This window comes from Triturus cristatus, chromosome 6, assembly GCF_964204655.1.
Source record: "Triturus cristatus chromosome 6, aTriCri1.1, whole genome shotgun sequence".
NCBI lineage: Eukaryota > Metazoa > Chordata > Amphibia > Caudata > Salamandridae > Triturus > Triturus cristatus.
Window position 1 is genome coordinate 193338443 of NC_140589.1, and position 20486 is coordinate 193358928.

Below are 20486 nucleotides of genomic sequence, written 5' to 3' on the forward strand. Positions count from 1 at the left end.
TTGTAAGCACCAAAGTCGGCAGCTCTGCTCTTGCCATGATATACACACTAGCATCGTTTTCAGAGGGTGCAGGGAGTGTTCCACATCCGAGTCAGATCAGCGCGTGAGATTGGACCCCCGTGGCCCTGGGCCGGGCCCTCAGGGCTATTTATGATCATATCAAACAAGTCCCATTATTACAAGTTACACACGCTGCAGATTTCAGCGCCTCGGCCCCGGGTACATCACAAAGAGAAACGCATGCACGTGTGATACTCTGCACCGGATTTCGAGTCAGATCTCAGGCTCAGGACGTGGACGGTGAAGTCGCGAGGAAGAATGTGGCCATGCTGTCTAGTGGGGCAACGCCCCAACGCCCCCAATGGACGCACCGTCACTGGATGAAAATGGTGGGGGTGGTCTCTAGAACGTGTGTTGTCCATGTAGATAAGGGTAAGGCTTAAAACATGTGAACAACAATCCTGTGCTTTACACAGCATGCTAAATATCAGCATTTATGTAAGCTTTTTTGTGAGTTTTCTGCAATCACATCCAGGTGTATTGCACAAAAATAAACATATGAGAAAACAAGCCAGACCTATTGGCTTTGGAAGTGATGTTAGCAGTTTGATATACATGAGTAACAAAAATGTTTGGTACAAATAGTTGGAATTGGAAATTACAAATGGTACATATGTGGTTATCAAGATGTGCTCACTGGATAGAGGCCAAGGATTGAAGGCGCACCTATTGTGAGCACTATTATTGCCCACTGACTCACACCGCCTCAGCTCCAGAGCTCTAAGTTGTGCCCCACTGTGAACATACTCCTACAACCAGAACACACCTGGACACATAAAAGTGGCTCAGATCATATGTACCATACCAGCATTGGAAATCCCAATAGCTCTGCCAGTACTAAGTAAAGTCAATTCCAAATCCAATAAAAAATTGCACTATAGCAAAAGGGGGCTTACAAATCATGTCACATTCAAAGTCTTTACTTACGTAAAATATGCACTATATATACACACAGTGACATGTTGCTAAAGGACGACAGCGTTCACATTGCGGCTTGAACCACACTGTGCCTTAACAATGTGCTCCACACCACAAATGCATCTTTACAACGTATTCCTTTACCACTCAAGTTGTTACAATGAATTGCCTTAAGGAAAGCATTTTTGGACTGATGTTGTACTTTAAGACCAACACTTTACCCACTGTTGCGGAGACTGGAGTTGGAATAGTAAATTATTTACTATTCCAAAGTCCAGCGCTTTCTCTAAGGAAAGTCGTTGTAATGACAAGCCTTAGGGAAAGCGTGTGGTTCGGACCACATTGGTAAGCAGGTGTGGTAAAAGCCTGTGTGGTTCCAACATGAAACCATTGCTAAAAGCATTGTTGAAGCCCATAGGTCCCTAAGGTGAGACCTATTGGCTTTGCCATTGCTTTCTTTCGTGTGGGGGCTCACTAAAAAGGTTGTGTGGGACCTTCAGTGACAGTTCACTTGAACAAATGAATGATCTAACTTTAATTTTGCCTGGTGGCTTCCCTAAATGGAGGTAGTAAAATAATTTTTCAGGAGGCTAATAACAGAAAGCCACTTCCATAGAGGAATGGCTCCAGGCTATGAGGCCATTGTGTCATATGTGCTAGATCACTGGAATGCACTATAAGTAGTTTTGCACGAAATAAATCTCTAATTTTCAAAAGGTTCATGATAAAGTCATGCAAATGGCCTTGGGACAGAGACACCTTGGAAGCCATACATCACTTTGCTGTTTCACAATGAACAATAGTATTACCTTTAAGGGCGTAATAATTAACTGGTAGAGAGTCTTAATGACTTCATTATATACCTATTTGAATAGTGATTTTGCTACTTTTAGAGCCTCATTACAATGGATAGAGTTCTGCATTTTAGAAGACATTGCAGCCCACCACAAGGAGGTAATTTGCGCATGGCGTATCACGGGGCATAGGCGTGTAATATCATACAAGGAAAACATTGGATATCATGGAGTATGTGTTAGGCGGGTCCTCATTAGTTCAAATACTGGTACTTTTTCTGGTTAGAACCAATTATTTAGGAGCCAAACAAAAGAAGTTGTTCCTAATGGGGCATATTAAGTATCCAGATAGTTGTTTTGAGAAGAAGCACAATAATGTTGTGTATAATTAACATAAATGCAAAAGAAAGACTATTGTAAGTTTGCTACTTTCAGTTTCATATGATATGGTCACAGTTTTGTTTTGATGGTTGAAATAAAATTGTTTGTTGGGATACTCATTCTCAGTGTGTAAGAAATTGGGTTATTGATGAGTGGGGTCTCTGGGAGGTCTCTGGAATCATGACCCTATAGTTATCTGACCTCTGGGTCCAACATTTTCTAGAACCTTGTGTAAAAAGTTGGCCTGGTATATGCTGTCCACTAGTTATAGTGGGCACCTTGCACCAGTCCAAACAACCCCTTATTGATGATAGGTTAAAGACAACCTTTTTTGAAAGCTATCCTAGTGGTAGCTATGGAGAGCCGCCTTCAAGCTAAGTCTTGAAGGAATGTAAAGCAGCTTGTTTTACCAGTCTATAATCTCTTGAATGTCTAAATGAAAGGCAACCACACCAGGTATATATATAAAATATATGTATTTATTTCTAAACACACCCTACTAGTCTCTTTATGAGGCTAGAGGTCCAAACACATAAGTTACACTTCAAATATTACAGTAAAATAGCACAAATACACATTAGGCCCTAGTGGCGAGCCAAACCATATACTAAAATAGTGGTATAAGAACCACGACTTAACTAGACACAAGGCCTAGAGCCTGTAGAATCGCTGGAACCCCAAGGAACCACCCAAGGTAGTGACGCAGGGGACCCACGGGGGCCGAGTGCAGTTTGAGAACACAGCCGTGAGCTCCCATTAGCTTCTATGGGGAAAGTTGCGGTTAGATTTTTAAAGATTAGGGACACTTAGGGATGCACTAGGGCCAAACCCTTTTGGACTTAGGAAGTTCTAGGGACAACACCCATGGGAGCACTGGAGTACTCGAGTTACCTCACCCAGGGAAGCCCGTGCATAGGTGTCAAATGGTGTCGGATCGCGTCGTTGTTTTCAATGGGAGCTGGCGAAGAAGTGCTGCTGCCGGGAAAACGCAAAGTGTTCGAAGAGATCCAAGCCTGGATTGAAGTTGAGAAGAACCTGAAAGCAGAGGGGACAGAGTCTGGGTCACTAGCAAGTGACCAGGGGCACGATAGACGAATGCCCACCGATGTCGGGTGATTTCAGGTGAAGAAGGTGAAGCTTGACTATTCAGCCACGAGGACCAGGAGGCGCCGAGGACAACCAGGAGCTGGATTCGAACTGTCCCACAAAGGTTGTCAAGTGCTGCAGCATTGGTGCCCAGATTGGACACAACAAGCCTTGGCAACAGCAACCCATGGAAAAAGGAGAAAGATGCTTTGGTGCAGCCCAGCAAGGACTGAGAGACTAACCACGTGGTGGGAAATCAGGGCACATCTGGAGCAAGTAGAGAAGCCCATGGAAAATCAGAGTTGCCTTCACAGGGACCCACCAGTCGACGTACAAGTGATTGCGAAGGAGCCTCGAGCTGAAATGCAAGAAGCAGGCTCTCGGAACACTCGGAGAGTGTAGGCCCATAATCTTTGGTGCAGATAGGGCTCAGGGTGGGGGCTACAAGTAGTCCAAAGTACGACTTTAAGAGACATCGGGAAGTCAATGCACTTGCAAATGTGCACGGTGACCAGGAGTTCCGGTTCCACATTACTTATGAGGGCTGTGGGCCTCAGCTTTGCTGGCGACTTGGGTCAGCCTCTGAAGAGTCTGGAAATTCTCTTCCTGGGCTGCAGATACTTTGTAGCCCAGCGGGAGCTTCAGAGATGCAGACCGGCAATTGCTTTGTTTGTGCCTGCCAAACAGGGGAGTCACACCTTGACCCCAAAGGGAGATTTCTTCAGTCCTCTAATCTTCGGTAGAGCATCGAAGTTCCAGGATTCAGGTGCTGAGTTTCGTCCAGGGATATCTAAAGTCCTGTTGCCAGGAGTTCCTTACTTATACCTAAGAAAGGGGTTGGACTAACTTGGGGGACCCACCTATGGGAGGGTTTGGAAAGAGGGGTGGCCACACCCATTTCCTTTGTCCAGTTTTACGTCAGAGCAGGGGCTGGTGGTCTCTGAACCGGTTTGAGCTGGACTGTGCACAGGGACACCAAATGTGCCCCCCAGTGCAGGACTTCAAAACACTCTGAGAGTACTCCCACCCAGCCCCAATTTATTTAAATTTATTTAAAGGTTTTGTAGAGCGCGTAGTAACCCTAGAGCATCCCAGCGCTAAACCTGAAATTCCGAGGGTATCACCAGTGGGGGAATTTTATGGATGAGGAAAGAGGAGGGTCTTCAGTGATTTTCTAAACTGAAGAAGATTGGGTTCTAATCTCAATCGTTTTGGGAGGTTGTTCCAGCGTTTGGCCGTGTGGACCGAGAAGTGGCGGCCACCGGTCCTGGATTTTTTGACTCTGGGGACTGTGATGAGATTTTCTCCACTGGACCGGAGGGCCCTTTCTGCTTTGTAAGGGATAATGAATTCCTTGAGGAGGGGAGGGCCATTGTTGTTCAGGGTTTTGTGGGCCAGACAGAGAGCCTTAAAGGCCACTCTTTCTCTGACTGGGAGCCAATGGAGAGACTCGAGGGCTGGTTTAGCAGATGATCTTGCTGGTGTACCAGTCAGAAGGCGCGCGGCGGCATTTTGGACTTTCTGCAAGGTGTTGAGCGTGGCTTCGGGAGCTCCCAAGTAAATAGCATTGCAGTAGTCTAGTCTCGCCAGAATGAGGCCCTGAATGAGAAGTTTCTTGGCGTTCGCTGGGAGCAACGGGAAGACCTTTCTGCAGGCTCTAAGGAGTCCGAAGCATGTTCCTGCAGTTTTTGTTGCCTGCGTTCTAAAGCTTAGGTCGTTATTGATCCAAACGCCTAGGCTTTTTACCTCTTCCTTAGCGGTGGGGGGATTGCCCAGGCAGTCGGGCCAGAGGTGAGGCGGCAGGGAGGGTCCTTTGTGGCCGAGCATCAGTATCTCGGTCTTTGAGCCGTTTAATTTTAGTGATGAGAGGTTCATCCAGCGGTGGACTTCAGTGAGACAGCTATGAAGGTCCGAGGGGGCGTGGTGGGGGTGTGAGAGGGTAACCACCAGCTGGGTATCGTCCGCGTAGTTGATTATTGATACGCCGAACGGGTTAACCAGTTTATCCAGTGGGGCCATGTAAACGTTAAATAACGTAGGGCTCAAAGATGAGCCCTGCGGTACTCCACAGCGGAGGGGGATAACGGGTGAGTGGCTGTCGTTCTCCCAGACTTGGAAAGAACGGCCTGTTAGAAAGGATTTTAGCCATTTCAAGGCCGTGCCCCTTACTCCGATTTCTCCCAGTCGTTGGATAAGGGTAGGATGGTCCACAGTGTCGAAGGCCACACTGAGGTCCAGGAGGATCACTGCCACTGATCCTACTGTGTCCAGAATGCATCTGGCCTTCTCCACTGCTGCCAGGAGGGCGATGTCAGTGCCCTGTCCTGGGCGGAACCCTGTCTGGGAGACCCCTAGTAGATTGTTGCTCTCCAGGAATAGTGACAGTTGTTTGTTCACTATCTTTTCCGCGATCTTACTGTTGCCTGGGAGGAGGGAGATGGGTCTGTAATTGGAGAGGTCCTGTGGGTCTAACGAGGGTTTCTTTAGAAGGCCTTTGACCGCTGCCGTCTTCCAGCTAGGGGGTACTGTGCCCTGCAGGAAGGAGGAGTTGATCAGTGCCGTGAGGGGGGGTGTGATGGTGCTAGTCACTTTTTTCAGGAAGCGGAGGGGTGCAGGGTCGAGTGGGGACCCACTTTTGATTGAGGCCAGTGTTGTCTCAACCTCTTCCGTGGTGACTGGACCGAAGGCGTCCGGGGGGGGGGGGGTTGTCAAGTTGGTGGGGAGGATGGGTAGTGGAGTTTATGCGAGCCCTGTCCGTGTACCCCGGTTCAGGGGGGGAATGGCATGGAGGTTTTTTTTAATTTTCTCGTCAAAGAAGGTGGCAAGATTTGTACATTTGCTTTCCGCTTCTTTGGGATCGAGTGGCTTGAGAGGAGGGACAGGGGCATGCAGGAGTTCTTTTAGGACGGCGAAGGTTTCGTGGGCCGAACATGCGGCATTTTTAATTCTACTCTCGTAGAAAACAGATTTGGTGTTACGTAACTGCTTTTTGTAGATATTTATAGAGGTACGAAATATATCTTTTTTCTCTGCCGTTTTGTCCTTCCTCCAAGAGCGTTCGTTCCTCTTGCAGGCCTTCCGCAGAAGGTTAAGTTCAGGGGTGTACCATGGGGACGGATTGACTCTCTTGGTGCGTTTCAGGGAGCTGGTTTTTGGCAGGATGGTGTCAAGGGATTGGGTGACCCACGTGTTGAATTCTTTGTCCGCAACTATGGTGTCTTGAGAGGGAAGAGGGACGTTTTCCCTTAGTTTGGCTGCCCATTCGTCCAGGTCCAGTTTGTGCCATCGTCTTGTCCGGATTCTTATTTTGGGGGATAGAGGGGGCGGAGAGTTGATCGCCCATACGAAGGGGACCAGGAAATTATCTGTCCAGGGGAGGGGGACGTGATCAAGGGTTTTCAAGTCTGGGATGTTTGTAAATATGGGGTCGAGCAATTGCCCTCTATCATGAGTGGCCTGTCGATTTTTTAGGTCAAGGCCGGTGGAGGTGATGTCCTGTAGCAGTTCTATCGCTTGCTTGTCGGCCGGGTCCAGAAAGTGGACATTAAGGTCCCCCAAAAGTAGGTAGTTGGAGGAGGATGTGCACTCAATGGAGATCTTATCAATGATTTTACTTGGAAATTCGGCCAAATGGCCTGGAGGGCGGTATACAAGGGTTCCAGACAGTGAGGTAACTGGGGAGATTTGTATGGCAAAGTTACAGCTTTCACATCCCTTGATGTTGCCATCCGAAGTTCTGCAAGTAAAAACGTCCTTGTAAATTATGGCTAGTCCACCACCTCTCCCCTCTGATCTGTTCAGTGAACACATAAGGTACCCGGGAGGGAGTGCAAGGACTATGTCGGGGCCATTGCTGGACGTAATCCATGTTTCAGTTAGAAACAAGATATCTGTTGCATGGTTGGTGATTAAAAGGTTGATTTCGTGCGCGTGCTTCACGAGCGACCTGCAGTTAAGTAAGTTAAGTTGCAGTCCGCTAGGTGCCGAGTCCGGGCCGACAGGGTTACAAAGGTTACATCTAATGAAGGGGTTACCGTCCGTCAAAGTGCGCGAGCAGGAGGGGTGTTTCTGGGTTTTTAAAGCTAACAGCTTATCCCGGGGGTATATCAGGTTGTTCCTGGGCAGGATGGGCATAGTGGTGGGGCCTAGGGCCGGCTGGGCCCGGACGGGCCCAGACGGGCTTGCCTTTGGCGCGCCTTCGGCGCGCTGACGGCGCGCCCGCTGCGCCCGTCCGCTGCGCGTACGGTGTAAGCACATACTATCAAGGGGAGCGAGGGCGGGGGGCGTGGCCTCGAGTGGGCGTGGCCTCGCTTCTCGCGGTCGATGGCGGCGAGAGTAGTGAGGGAAAGTGATTTGCACCGACAGCGCTCAAATCGGCTGTGCAGCAAGTGACTTCCCAGCAGTTTCCAAAGTGCCAAGAGCGGCGTGCTTCTAAAATTTACAGGTAAATGGTGACACAATTTTTAAAATCAGAGCAAACAAACTCCCGGCTAATTCGCCTCAGGAGGAAACAGGTTCTGCCTCAGAGCGCTCGCATTCCGCGCTTTAAGTGCGGGGTGGGGGGCGTGGCCTCGAGTGGGCGTGGCCTCACGTCTCGCGGTCGATGGCGGCGAGAGTAGTGAGGGAAAGTGATTTGCACCGACAGCGCTCAAATCGGCTGTGCAGCGAGTGACGTTCCAGCAGTTTCCTAAGTGCCAAGAGCGGCGTGCTTCTAAAATTTACAGGTAAATGGTGACACAATTTTTAAAATCAGAGCAAACAAACTCCCGGCTAATTCGCCTCAGGAGGAAACAGGTTCTGCCTCAGAGCGCTCGCATTCCGCGCTTTAAGTGCGGGGTGGGGGGCGTGGCCTCGAGTGGGCGTGGCCTCGCGTCTCGCGGTCGATGGCGGCGAGAGTAGTGAGGGAAAGTGATTTGCACCGACAGCGCTCAAATCGGCTGTGCAGCGAGTGACTTCCCAGCAGTTTCCTAAGTGCCAAGAGCGGCGTGCTTCTAAAATTTACAGGTAAATGGTGACACAATTTTTAAAATCAGAGCAAACAAACTCCCGGCTAATTCGCCTCAGGAGGAAACAGGTTCCTCCTGAGGAACACATCAGCCTGTCTGGGAGGTGCTTACACCTCCCTGTGACAGGAAACCTATTGTCCAGGCCTCCCCTGCCGGAGTTTCGGTCAGCAGCAGGAGGCCAGACCCGTGTCTGTGGCTGTAGCATCCATTTTTGATGCCAGGGCTCTTTTAAGTTTGTACAGGGTATAGCGGTGCTGTTATGTCTCTCCCTCTAGAAGGGTGGGATCATACTCCCACACCAGTTACTGGTGTGGGGGTATGATTCCAAGGTGGTTGACACCAAACACAACATGTTTCTGTGCAGCCAGTCCAAAGTTAGCATTTACCGTATGGTTATATTGCACTTAAGAGTATATTGTCAGGCTGCACTACTGACAACCACGGATGATGGATTTTGAAGGCTGCAGAAGGGCTCAGCTCATGCCTGGGCACCCTCTCACATATAACCAAGCACCCTGCCTTCAGCATTGATAAGGCTTGCCGTAGGGGTGACTGATAGGTTTCTATGTGCAGTGATAGGTGAGATATAGTGAACCTATATCTCTGTAAGGGGTGCATGCACCACCTTACCCAGGCTGCAATAGCAGACCTGTGGTGTCATTTTGGAGGACTTTCCAGGGGTGGCAGAATACATGCTTCAGCCCCTGGTAGGCCTTTGGGGTACCTATGCCCTGGGTACATAGTATACCATATACTAGGGACTCACAAGGGTACCCCAGAATCCAATCTGGAGTGTACCTAAAGTACAGGGAATCAATTTAGAGAGGGAGCAGCTAGGCTGGGGTCCTGAATAGCAGGGCCCCAGCCAGACTAAAGTCGAAAAATAGTGTTACAGCAGCATAAATTGTGGGTAACCATAAGAGGCAGGTCCTACTTTCCTACAGCTTGTGATCACTCTGAAAAGAGACTCAGTAAAAACAGCAATATTCTCTGTCAGGAACATTAGGAACGCTCATTCCAGCAGATTACTTTTAGCCAGACATGCAGGGTTTAGACCCTCCTCTATTAAGCTCAATAGTGGTCTAATTTTTTATGGTGCACAGAAACATGAATGCTGGGCTAATATTCACTTCTGGGTTGTGGGCAGGACTGGAGCTTTATGGGTACTGTCTGTGAAAGGCCAGTGCAGGCACTGGGTAGGTACCCAGCAACATCTCCTAGTTGTTTTGGAGTACTCTTCAACATGTATGTCATTTAGCATTTGGGATCCCTCACAGTTTGTTGTTTCTACTCTTCTCGGTTCCCACCCATGCCTGACCTCTGAACCTCTTAGCCTTCACCTTTTGTTTTCCATTAACCCTAATGTGCCTGACAAGTTGTAAATGTGTTTCTTAAAATCATTGGCCTAAGTAGAGTAGAGCGCGCAGTTGAGACTTCAGGGCAGCAGCAAAGAATATGAGCTATTGATTCTCTTATAAAATTGCAGAATCTGCAGTCCTCGTTGTCAGATTGTGTTTTTTCTAGGCTACTCTATACTCTTTAATTGGCAAAACTATGAATCTTGTACTCAGAATTTGATTTCTATAGTGCCTGCTCAAGGCTTTTTTCAGGGATGGTTACATCTGTTCTTTCTCATATGATTTGAAGATGTTTTCACATAGAGGCCTTGTTTGTATTTTTGTTAATTCTACTTCCCTGGATAATAGTGTCATTTGCTTTTTTAAAGAAAGATTTCAATGTCATGTATGGAATACATGACAACTGGAATCCAGAATGAGGTTTACTTTGTTCATGGCTGAAGCCAAGTAATATGATCAGTGTGTCAGGTTGAGAGTTTATTATTTGGTGATAGTATTTAATCAAGGATGACTCACATTCCAAATCCTGTTTTAATAATCCAGATTCTCGTCGTATCTGCGTCTTAACTGTTTTGTGGTAGGCAGGGCCGGTGTACCACCGGCTTTAGCGCTGGTGGCGCCCCCCCAATGACCCCCTCCACCACGGATTGTCTTACTAGCACCCTTCAACAGTAACCAAGTCTCCATAACCACATTCTCTCAGATGCATTGAATTAGTTATATAGCACCACTCATACCCGTGTAGGGTGTCGGAGCACTTTAAATCACACACACATTACACAGAGAGAATCAATCGTACGTGTGTAAATCAGTGTATAGGAAATGTTACATAAGTAAAAGGACTAAAAGTGCAGGAGTCACATGTCATCCATACTGGTAGGCAGTATAGTTCAAGAGTGCTTGGTGTGGAGAAGCACAAACTCAAACTCGAAAAAGAAATTTCACAGTTGGGAGTTTTCTTTAATAATAAGAATCGATTTCTAGCCAAATTAACCCTTTATGCAACATTAATCAATGTTCTAACGTATACTTTGCAGTGTGTATGCAGTTCTATGATGAAAGTTAATAGCTCACTGTTGAATATTAGGACTTTAATTTATAAATTGCAAGTAACAAAAGGATGTCTCTTTTAAAAGCAGTAACCTACTGATCTGTTTACATTATATGCACTCTGTAATCAGCAGCAGGCATATTAACCCTCTGCACTAACTTCACCTAAGTCAAAACCTCAACTATACAAATTGCTGATCTCTCTCCAGGAAGATAATTAATCACAGGAGTAATCTTGACATTTTTGTGAGGCCTGGCAATTGCCGGAGGAAAGAAACGCTGCAGCAGGTGCATGAAAAACTTACTATACTTGCAAACACGGCACCCCCAGGAAGCCAGCACCCGGTGCAGTGCCACTGGTCGCACCACCCTAGAGCCAGCCCTGGTGGTAGGTAGAATATACGCTGATAGGTTATACACCATGGGGCAGATTTATGTTTGACTTGCGCCTCATTTACGCCGCCGTTGCGTCACTTTTGTGACACAGCAGCGGCGCAAATCCTGCGCCATGGTGCGGGGTATTTACAACGTGACGCATCTGGGAGATGCGTCACATTGTAAAGCCCTGCGCCACATGTAGGCGTTCCAGGGCAGGTGGGGGCGTTCCGGCGCAGGAACGCCTCCTAAAAGTGGCTGAGTGAAATCTACAAGATTTCACTCAGTCACTTTTGAGCCCATGCTGCGTCAAAACCCTGCGCCTGCTTGAAGCAGGCGTAAGGATTGACGCAGCATTGTGCAGATAGGACCCCCCAGAGCATTGCTGGAGCTGCGTCGCGCTTGCGACGCAACTCCAGCAATGCGCCACTTTTACGGCACAGATGCGTGACACATCTGTGTCGTTTTTGCCCCATGGTGCGCCGCATTATAAATGCGGCGCATCCATGGTGGCGGAGGTGGGGCGCAAAATAACTGGCGCATCCCTGCTGATATGCAGGGATGTGTCAGTTATTATAAATATGCCCCCAAATTTTGTCCATCAATTGTGAACTTTTTGAGAAGAATGCCAAATGGCCATAGAAGACCGTTGGTATAAGATTTGCTTTTATTACTCAAAGTTTTGCTTCTACTGTTGGGCTGTGTAACTGTGAGTTGAGTTCACAAAGAGCCAAAAGTTACATTTTCCATGCTTTTCTTTTGTGTGATCAATGTGCCGTTTGTTCAGAACCATTCGCTTAATTATTTATATGTTGCAGTATATCCTATCTTTAGCTATCCGATATAGCAGTATTGTGTTGGCTTATTTTTTGATTTTTCCAAAAAGTACCAGCTTTGTTTTACCTGCATTTACTTGTAGTTTATTGACTAACTTGTATTTACTATTTCATCCAAGTTGTGCTTCATGCTTATTTTGGTTTGATCAAGAATAACTAAATCATCCACATACTCAATGAGTTGAATCATGTGAATAGCGAGTCTCTGTTGAGAGCCATTGGATTTCGATAGTGCACTCCCCATATCCGGTGTATAGAGATTAAACAGAATCGGGGCCAAGATGTAGTCCTGTTTCATGCCTTGAAATGTATCATGTTTTAATCTCTTTCTCGTCGACTCCTATCCTGACTTGTACCCACTTGTCCAAGTACAGGGAGATTAATGCTTTGAGTAAAATTGTGGAAATGCCCCAACTTTTGAGCTCAGATCATGATAGATTACGGTCTACTGTATCAAAAGCAGCAGAATTGTCAACTAAGCAGGCAAAGAATGGAGGTCTAGAAGGAAGCGTTGAGTAATGTATCATATATGATAAGGCTATGGTATTGTCCTGGGTAGAAGATTTTTCCCTGAATTATGTCTGGCAGAATGGTATTATATTTCCCACTTTGGGCCATTCCTCAAGTTCAGGCCATAGTGTGAAGAGCTTATGCTTGCACATCCCGCAGAGCAATCAAGCGATATTTGGCTGGATCAGTGTTATCACCTTTCTTATATATTGAATAGAGAATGGACCCTCTCCATGGTTCTGGTACCAGTGCATTGGTAAATGATAAAGTAGAAAAGGGGTTAACCACTTTGTCCAGGAATGCATTTCTGCTTTGAATAGTGAACCTGGGAGACCATTTGGCCCAGGTGCTCCATCTTCTTCGATTGCAATACCCTTTTTAGGTCTCGTGCGCTGCGTAGGAGGAGAACTTTAGAAATCGATTCAGTTTTAGCCCCAAAAACGTGCACGCGTTGCATTGCTTTGAGTGGCAACGCTTTTATGTTTGGCGATTCCCTTGTGGGAGCGAGCTGTGGCAGATGGTTCATGCTCGCTCCCGCAAGGGAAACAGGCCCAGGCCCCCTCCTGCCTCCTCCTCTCCTGCTAAACTTTTTTTTTTTTTTGCTTTCAGCGCGCTAAAGTGATCAGTTTTGTTGGCACTGGAAAGCGATGCTGCAAGGCTGCCTCTTTTCAGCTCTCTCTCCTTCAAGCTGAAGGTTACCAGCAACCACTCCAGCCTGCCCCAGCTCTGTGAACGTAGCATGTGGAGCACCCCGGGCTCCACGCTGCAGCTCTCTCCACCCCGCCCGCCCTTGCTCTGCTGTCTCGACGTAGCCTTGGTTTTTAGGTCGAGGACCGCCGGTCTGCCGAGGGCAGAACCGGAAGTCGGAGATTTAATGACTTGGAGAAGAGGGGCTTGAACCCGCCCCTCTTCTCCCCTGTTCTCCATTGGCTGGCCTCTTGAATGCTGGCCAGCCATTGGAGAAGAGGTCCCGTCACTCCGATCAGGCCCTGTCCTTTTCGGATCGGGGGGCGTGTTTTTTTCAGAATGTCTAATTATCTCCTCCAGCCAATGGCAAGAGGAGATAACAGAAAAACACGCCCCCGAATCCGAAAACGCCACTGCGTTTCTCCGAGGCATTTCTGCTTCGCCTCGGAGAAAGGCGGTGGTGTCTTCCGGTGCCCTCGGCTAACCAAATGGACATAGATCCTTAAACTTACTTTCAAACTCCACGGGTTGGTATGCGTGCGGGGGGAGGGAGGGGGTGGAGGGCGCAGCTATGGGATTGTAGATCTTGTTTATGTCTAACTCCGTGCCAAGCACCAATGTCACAGTCATGTAGGCAAAAACATAAGCAGCAAAATATGACAGGGCGACAGTCGACATTTGTCCAGCTCGGTGTAAGACTGTGTAGCGCATAGAAACATGCCATTGACCCCCCCTTCGCCACGCTGCCTCTACCTTCCCCCTGCTTCTCAGTGTTCACTGCAGAGCTCTTGTTTACTGACCTCCGCTTCTTTCGAAAGGGGGGCTGCCGCTTGCACCCGTCGCATCTTGTAAACAATGCAGGGAGGAGCCTAGAAGGGGCCGATTTTCTGCAGATCTGGTGGGACAGCGGCAGTGATATCCTCACGTTATCGTAACTCTTCGCTTTTGTAACAGATGTGGCACGATGTATTGAGGGGGCCTGAGACCAGCGAGTCACCTCCTAGCTGGTAAGATAGTACAAAGTGTTAAAATGCCCGGCGCTGGCTTCCTTTGCTATTTGCCGAATTTAGTCGCATGAGGGAAGAGTCAATTTTTGTACGCCCGAGGTCGGCATAGCAAGCGAGAATGCCCCCACCCACAAAATTGTTGTCGGACATCCCAGGCTCGACTCTCGGACAGAGCCAGCGATTCACTTCGACTTTCTTTGGGTCGCATCTGTTGCTGCCGGCATGTGACCCTGGATGTCAATAGTTCAGTCCAGTTCAGCACTAAACAAGCATTTACAATGCAATGGTCTCGGCATTGGTAAAATTAGAGCTATTGGCATTGCTCATGACATTATTTTTGTTTATGTTTTTGTTTTTAAAACATTTAAAGAAACGGCATTGTCATGAGCAATGCCAATAGCTCTAACTTTAACAATGCCGAGACCGTTGCATTGTAAATGCTTGTTGGTAGATGTGTCTGCATGAGTTCTGAACCGAATGGACGCAATATGTGCCCCCGTTCGGCCGGATCTTTCTTCCAGATCAGCGGCAAAGCCTTCCCCTGAGACACTGAGCGCCGGGGGAGCTCCGAGAGCGGCCACCGGACTCTGCGAGCCCTGGACGTCTGCAAGATGGTGGGTACCGAGCAAGCCCTGCGCCTGGTGTGCAAGTCTAGAAATGCTGCTCTTGCGCCACGGCCACTCCCCCTGCAGACTCACTATTCCCCTCACGTGCAGATGCACTATTTTTAAATCTGCAGTCCCCCTCGCCCAGTTCTTAATGGATGGGGAGAGATGATGATAGGCAATTAAATCCGGCGCTCGCGAGGCTAGTGGGTGTCTCCAAGGTGGTGCCCGTACATGGTTGTAAGGTGGCAGGATGCATACGTGTGGTAAATGAATGCTAACTAAACTGAAGTTGAAGCGCATCAAAAATACACTAATCATTGGAGCATGTGGCTGGGAAATGGAGCGGGTCGTTTATTCTGTCTATTAACTAATTCATGCTGGGCGGTCTCAAGTTGAAAGGGCCACTTTGAATCAAGAGTGTTTTATTTGCTATCTGGCAGAGGGGTACCGTACCGGTACTTTAAGGCCCGAGTCCTTCCTCTACCCGCTGAGCGGCAGGAGAGGGAGAGCTTCGGCTGTATCCTCCTCACAGTAGTAGTACACCTTCCTGCCCATTCTTTTACAGGTAGCACGGCCACAGTCAAGAACATCAGTGTGTCTCACAAGGGCTTCATTGGACTCGAACTGTGGATCCCTTCTTTAGTTATAACCGCATCTAATTAAGGTCAGAGGAGTGCCCCAACACAGCCACGGATTGCACACACAGCAGCTTCGTCTGGTACCCTCAATGAGAACTTCATTGGCTTCTTCCACTCTATTGCCTTCGAGTATGTGACTCCTTCTCCCAGAGCTCCTCCCTGTGCCTCCCTCTGCCGTCTCCTAAGTTACAAGACTCCTAAGTAATGTGCTGAGGTTCATGGATATTAACTGTTTGCCAGCCAGACAGCTGTATCAAAGTGCTTTTGCATATAGATACCCAGACTCCCATTTCAGTCACTAGCGTCCTGAACCCTTGATGTGAGACAAAGGTGCCCACAGTTTAACATGACTGTTCGATTCACGACAATGTGCCTCATAGTTTATTGTAGCTTATTCATGGTTAGCCTGTAGAATGAGAATATTCAAGACACACTCATGTTTAGAGCGAAGCATCGTATTTTGATTTAATAATAGTTGAAACACTTAAGTGGAGTTTGTGTCATGGGCCGCTTAGTGTTACTACATTGAAGCAGTGTTGTTTCTCATTTTCACTGTAGTCTCCTGGCCGGTAAATTGTATATTTTCTTTTATAAATACATTTTTATGACATTTGGAACCAGTCTGTTGGATAGAAAAGTATGTCCATTTTGTCATTCACACGAAGTAGCTTACCTGACAAAAATATACCAACAACAAACATACATGGCTGAAGGTCAAGTGTTCAAGCGTGCACTAGGTTTAAATCTGCTACGATGCAGCTCACTACAATTATATTAACATTATCTGACTTTTAAAGCTAGAGAAGAACATCTTTTATGAACCTGCATGGTATGGAATGTAGTAACAGGTACACAATCTATTATCACATGTACTATGCACAGACAACGCTCTTTATTGTCCTCTCCTCCTTTGTGTGGGCTGAATGAACATCCACTCCTCAGATAGGCAATTGCATACCACCAGTCTCGGATGTTGATGGAGATCATGGTTCAAGTGCTGGTACTGTACGTGATGCGTCTGCACCATACCTCCCATGGAGTCCAACTTACAAAATGTCACATCTTGTTTGCAAAAAAATCCTTCTTTAATGCACACCACATATATAGGATCCAATGAATTTTGATCACCAGCGCTCTTTTCTAAGCATTCCCATAATGCACGTGCCATGCTAGCATCCCCTTGGATATTCTAGCTCTGAGCTTGTTACATTCCCCAATGAGGCTGGCATTAGTTACTTGTATTTGCTTTTTCATATAACAGCACAAAGCTGATAACATGATGAAGCAGTCCTTTTACTGTAGATTCCATTGTGAGTACAGAGGTTTGTCTGTACTGACAACTTTATGTTGTTGCTGAAAGCAAGCATTTATGTTGTTGCAACAAGGATATTGTGCTGGATAACTAAACACTTATAAGGTCCCAAAGGCGAGACCTATTGGCTATGCCAATGCTTGTTACTTTAGCCTTGGTAATAATTGATTTGTCTGCTTAATATTAAAGAGCATTTTAATTGTAGAAGGAGAATGTATGTATTTATTCAATAATTAATAGCAGACAATATAGCATTTCTAAACCCCAGTCAGGGTGACGCAACACGTATTTGTAAAGTTCATGATCACTCTGCCTTATGGTACTAAAATGACAGATGTTTACTGTTACCTAACTCAATAGTACTCATTTGATCACCACAGAAAGCTTTAAGGCTCAGTGGGTGCATTGCGATTTAAATTTCAAACCTGTGACTATAATGCCAAACACAAATTCCTGCAGTGGGTGCATTATTCCACTGAGCTTCCAGACTTGGCATGATGGAGGGACTCATTGGCAATGAAAATACAAATATAGATGCATTTACATTTTGCAAAACTGAGGTATAAAAATATCATAGTCTAAATATTGTCTAACAAAAAGCAATGGGATGGTATTTTCTCAACCAATATTTCAGATATATTTATATAACACAATATTTTTGAAAATAATATTTTCACGAACAGCCTCAGTACGAATGAGTGTGTCCTCTAGAACAGAATTTAAGGAGTAAGAGGTTTTTTAGGATGGTTTTGAAGAACTGATAAGAAGAAACAAGTCTGATATAGGCTCGAAGAGTAGTCACACGTTGCTTTTGCATCTGTGCCATGTTACAGTTAAGGGTGCAAAGGCAATGGAGCTGTATGGAAGTGCCCCTCATTCATGTAGTGTGTCCCCAAAGACAGATCCTCGGGAGGAGGAAAAGGGGACCCCAACAATCTCCTAAGCATCCTCCTTTAGGTGAGTGCAGTCAATAACTGCACCCGTGGGCAAGGGGGATCTCTTCCCCCATTTCAAATGCAGCCCAGGCTTCTGCCTGAACAGTGAAAGATGGGCCAATGGCTTCAAACCATCCTCCCAGTGGACTGCCCACAGGGCAAGCGCAAGCTTGACGCTGTGCGGGGGAAAGTGCATTTACTGTAATAGGGTGCACTTTCTGCACCTGGGACATCCAGTTAAAAACATGGTAAGTTTGCCATATTTGCAGGAGATAAAGTGATTTGCCCAGAATGTGTTGAGTCGGATGGTAACACTGGGATGAGAACCCAGATCTCTAGATTCCACAGTCAGCAGTGTTGTCAGTAGATCCTTAGATCAGTGTTTTGGACTAATTCAACTTGCAAGCAAGACAGAGACCCATCCATCAGCTCGCATCTTCCTTGAGCCAGCTTTGACGGACCTTTGGCTAAAATGCACGAGTACCCTCAAAAACACAAAGAGCAGCCCCTCTCCTATGATAACACTTTGCACTTATTTTTTCTATGAATACAGTGCGCAATACATGCATGTATTGCATTGAATCCCAGGCTATGAAAGCTGGGCACCTTACCTCTACAAAGGTTTTCTGCGGCCTCTTCAGGTCTACCAGCAGCAGGTTTCCAATTAGCGGGAGAGGTTTCGGTCCAGGTGGGAAGTTCTGGGCGAGGTCCTTCTTCCAGCCATCGTTTGTCATTTTTACAGCAATCAAAGCCAAAAGAATGACCAGGAGAATAATAACAAGCCCTGTAGTGTACATTTCTCCTTTTTCAGTGCTTTGTCACACTATAGATATAAAATGTGAATCACCTAAAAAATAGTGATGTTTGTGAAGTAATTTATACACTTCAGGGTGGAAATGATTAATTTCTTGCAAGGAATGCCCCCCTCTCTTTCAGCCGGTTTATGGTTAATGACTGTTAAAGTTTAAGCCAAATCCCAGTGGCAACTCATCTTATTATCCCAAGATTTGTATTTTGGCACGACGTGTCCCTCATGCCCACTGCACCGAATTCCATCAGGCCCTAATGTTTTGCAATCTTGCTGACTAAACTTACAAGTTATTGTTTAAAACTCTGCACAGACACACTTTTCCACTTTGACTGACCGAAGTAAACAAACTCGATTCTTTTTGTATTTAAATAAAGTAGCAAACTACAAAGGCAGATGCTTCTGATAACATGATTGAAACAGTCAAAGGGGTAACCCTGTGTCCCTCAGAACCTGGGCATGCATACAACCAACTAACAATAGTTCTGTCGGGTAGAGCAATTGCTTTTTTCTGTTCTTTGATATTTTTTTTTTTATTTCAAAAGAATTTATTGTTTTAAACGCGCAAATATGACACATAGGATATAAACCAAAGTGATACAATTGATATCAGGCAATAAGATAATAAATACATTAATATAAAATTAATTGGTAGGAGAGCAATTCATTGTCATTCATTAATCTGCAGACATCAGATAAATAAATACTTAAGGAGGGAAGACCCAAAATGATGTCTGGCAAAGATATATATCAAAAGTATCACCCACAGATGGCAAATTAGGGAGAAGAGGAAAGAGAAGAAAGGAAGAAAGAAAAGACGGAAAGAATAGGAAAGAGAAGAGGAAAGAAAAAGAGAGACAGAGAGAAGGAAAGGAAGAGGAGAGGATTTCCAGAGGAATCACCCAACATACAAGACAACACTAACCAGACAAATCAAAGGGATATTGCTCCACCAACCCTTCAGCGGCCAACTTCATGTATGAATCTAGGGCTTCCCATACACCAGAGGAAATAGAAGGAGAAAGATGAGCATGGTCCACTGACGTATGAGCACTTCGTAGAAAGGAAACCCAGGCCCACCAAGTATGGTAAGAGACAGACGAAAAGGATTTCCACTCCATGAGAATTACTTTGACTGCAATAGTTAACAAGAGGTCCAACAACTGGAGCTCCATGGGATGTAAAGGCAGAGGGACTGGGGCCGCCAACGGACCCAAAAGAATTAATGGAAAAGACAGTTGAAATTTGATGTTAAAGATGAGCATAAGGTGTTTGTGAACTGAATCCCAAAAGGGTTGGAGAAGGGAACAATCAAGGAACATATGTTGAAAATCTCCTGGTAGAAGCCCACAGCTCCAACATAAATTGTCTTCTTTGAGATTAAGTGAATACAGACGAATGGGAGTCCAATGAAGAAGATTAATAGAGAAAAACTTAGACTGCGTTAGAGAGGGGGCAATTTTGTTACGAAGAGAAAATTTACCAATATCTTGCCAGGTATCAGAAGAGATATGAGCAGTAACACTATGATCAAAATGATGTAACCATTTTTGTTGTGTGACAGTATGGGAAGGGAGTGTAGAGGACGATAAAAATTTATAAATCCGAGACGCAACATGGCCAGTCCTGATCCAAAGCTGAAAAAGCGTAATCAACGGGGAAGAAGGATGAAGGTGTACTTTAGCAAGTGCAACCTTAATCTTAAGAAAAGTATAAAAATCTAAATTAGATAAAGAAAAATGTTGAGCAAGGGATGAAAAAGGGGAAGGATCATTGTTGGAATCATAGAGATGTTTAACAAGTGAAACACCTTTCCCAGCCCAGTAAGACATCAACTCAGGGTCAATATTAATTTTGATTTTAGAATTGCGCCAAATAGACGACCATCTAGTTTTATGTAATGGAACTGCTACCCTCTTATCAACCTTACGAACCGCTGCAATAGTGTCTAAAATAATAGAGCGAGAGAATGGAATAGAAAGGGTGTTTGTGGTTAAAAAAGATGCAGTCGGTAGAGGGGAGGCCAGTTCCTGTTCTATTGTCAACCAAGCTGGAGCATGAATAGATGGGGAAGAAAACCAAAGGGCACCCTGGGACGCCATAAAAGCAGTTTGATA

At 46.1% G+C, this 20486-nt stretch overlaps 1 protein-coding gene across 2 annotated transcripts in view; it reads right to left on the minus strand.

Moving 5' to 3' along the window:
• Window positions 1–18346, minus strand: part of LOC146816622 (cytochrome P450 2K4-like) — a 312169-nt gene extending 293823 nt beyond the window's left edge. For both annotated transcript variants that reach the window (XM_085610496.1, XM_085610497.1), the window contains exon 1: window positions 18173–18346. In XM_085610496.1, the coding sequence (XP_085466622.1) occupies window positions 18173–18295 (123 nt within the window). In that variant the 5' untranslated portion in view covers window positions 18296–18346. The remainder of the gene's footprint in view (window positions 1–18172) is intronic.
• Between the last annotated feature and the right edge of the window lie 2140 nt (window positions 18347–20486).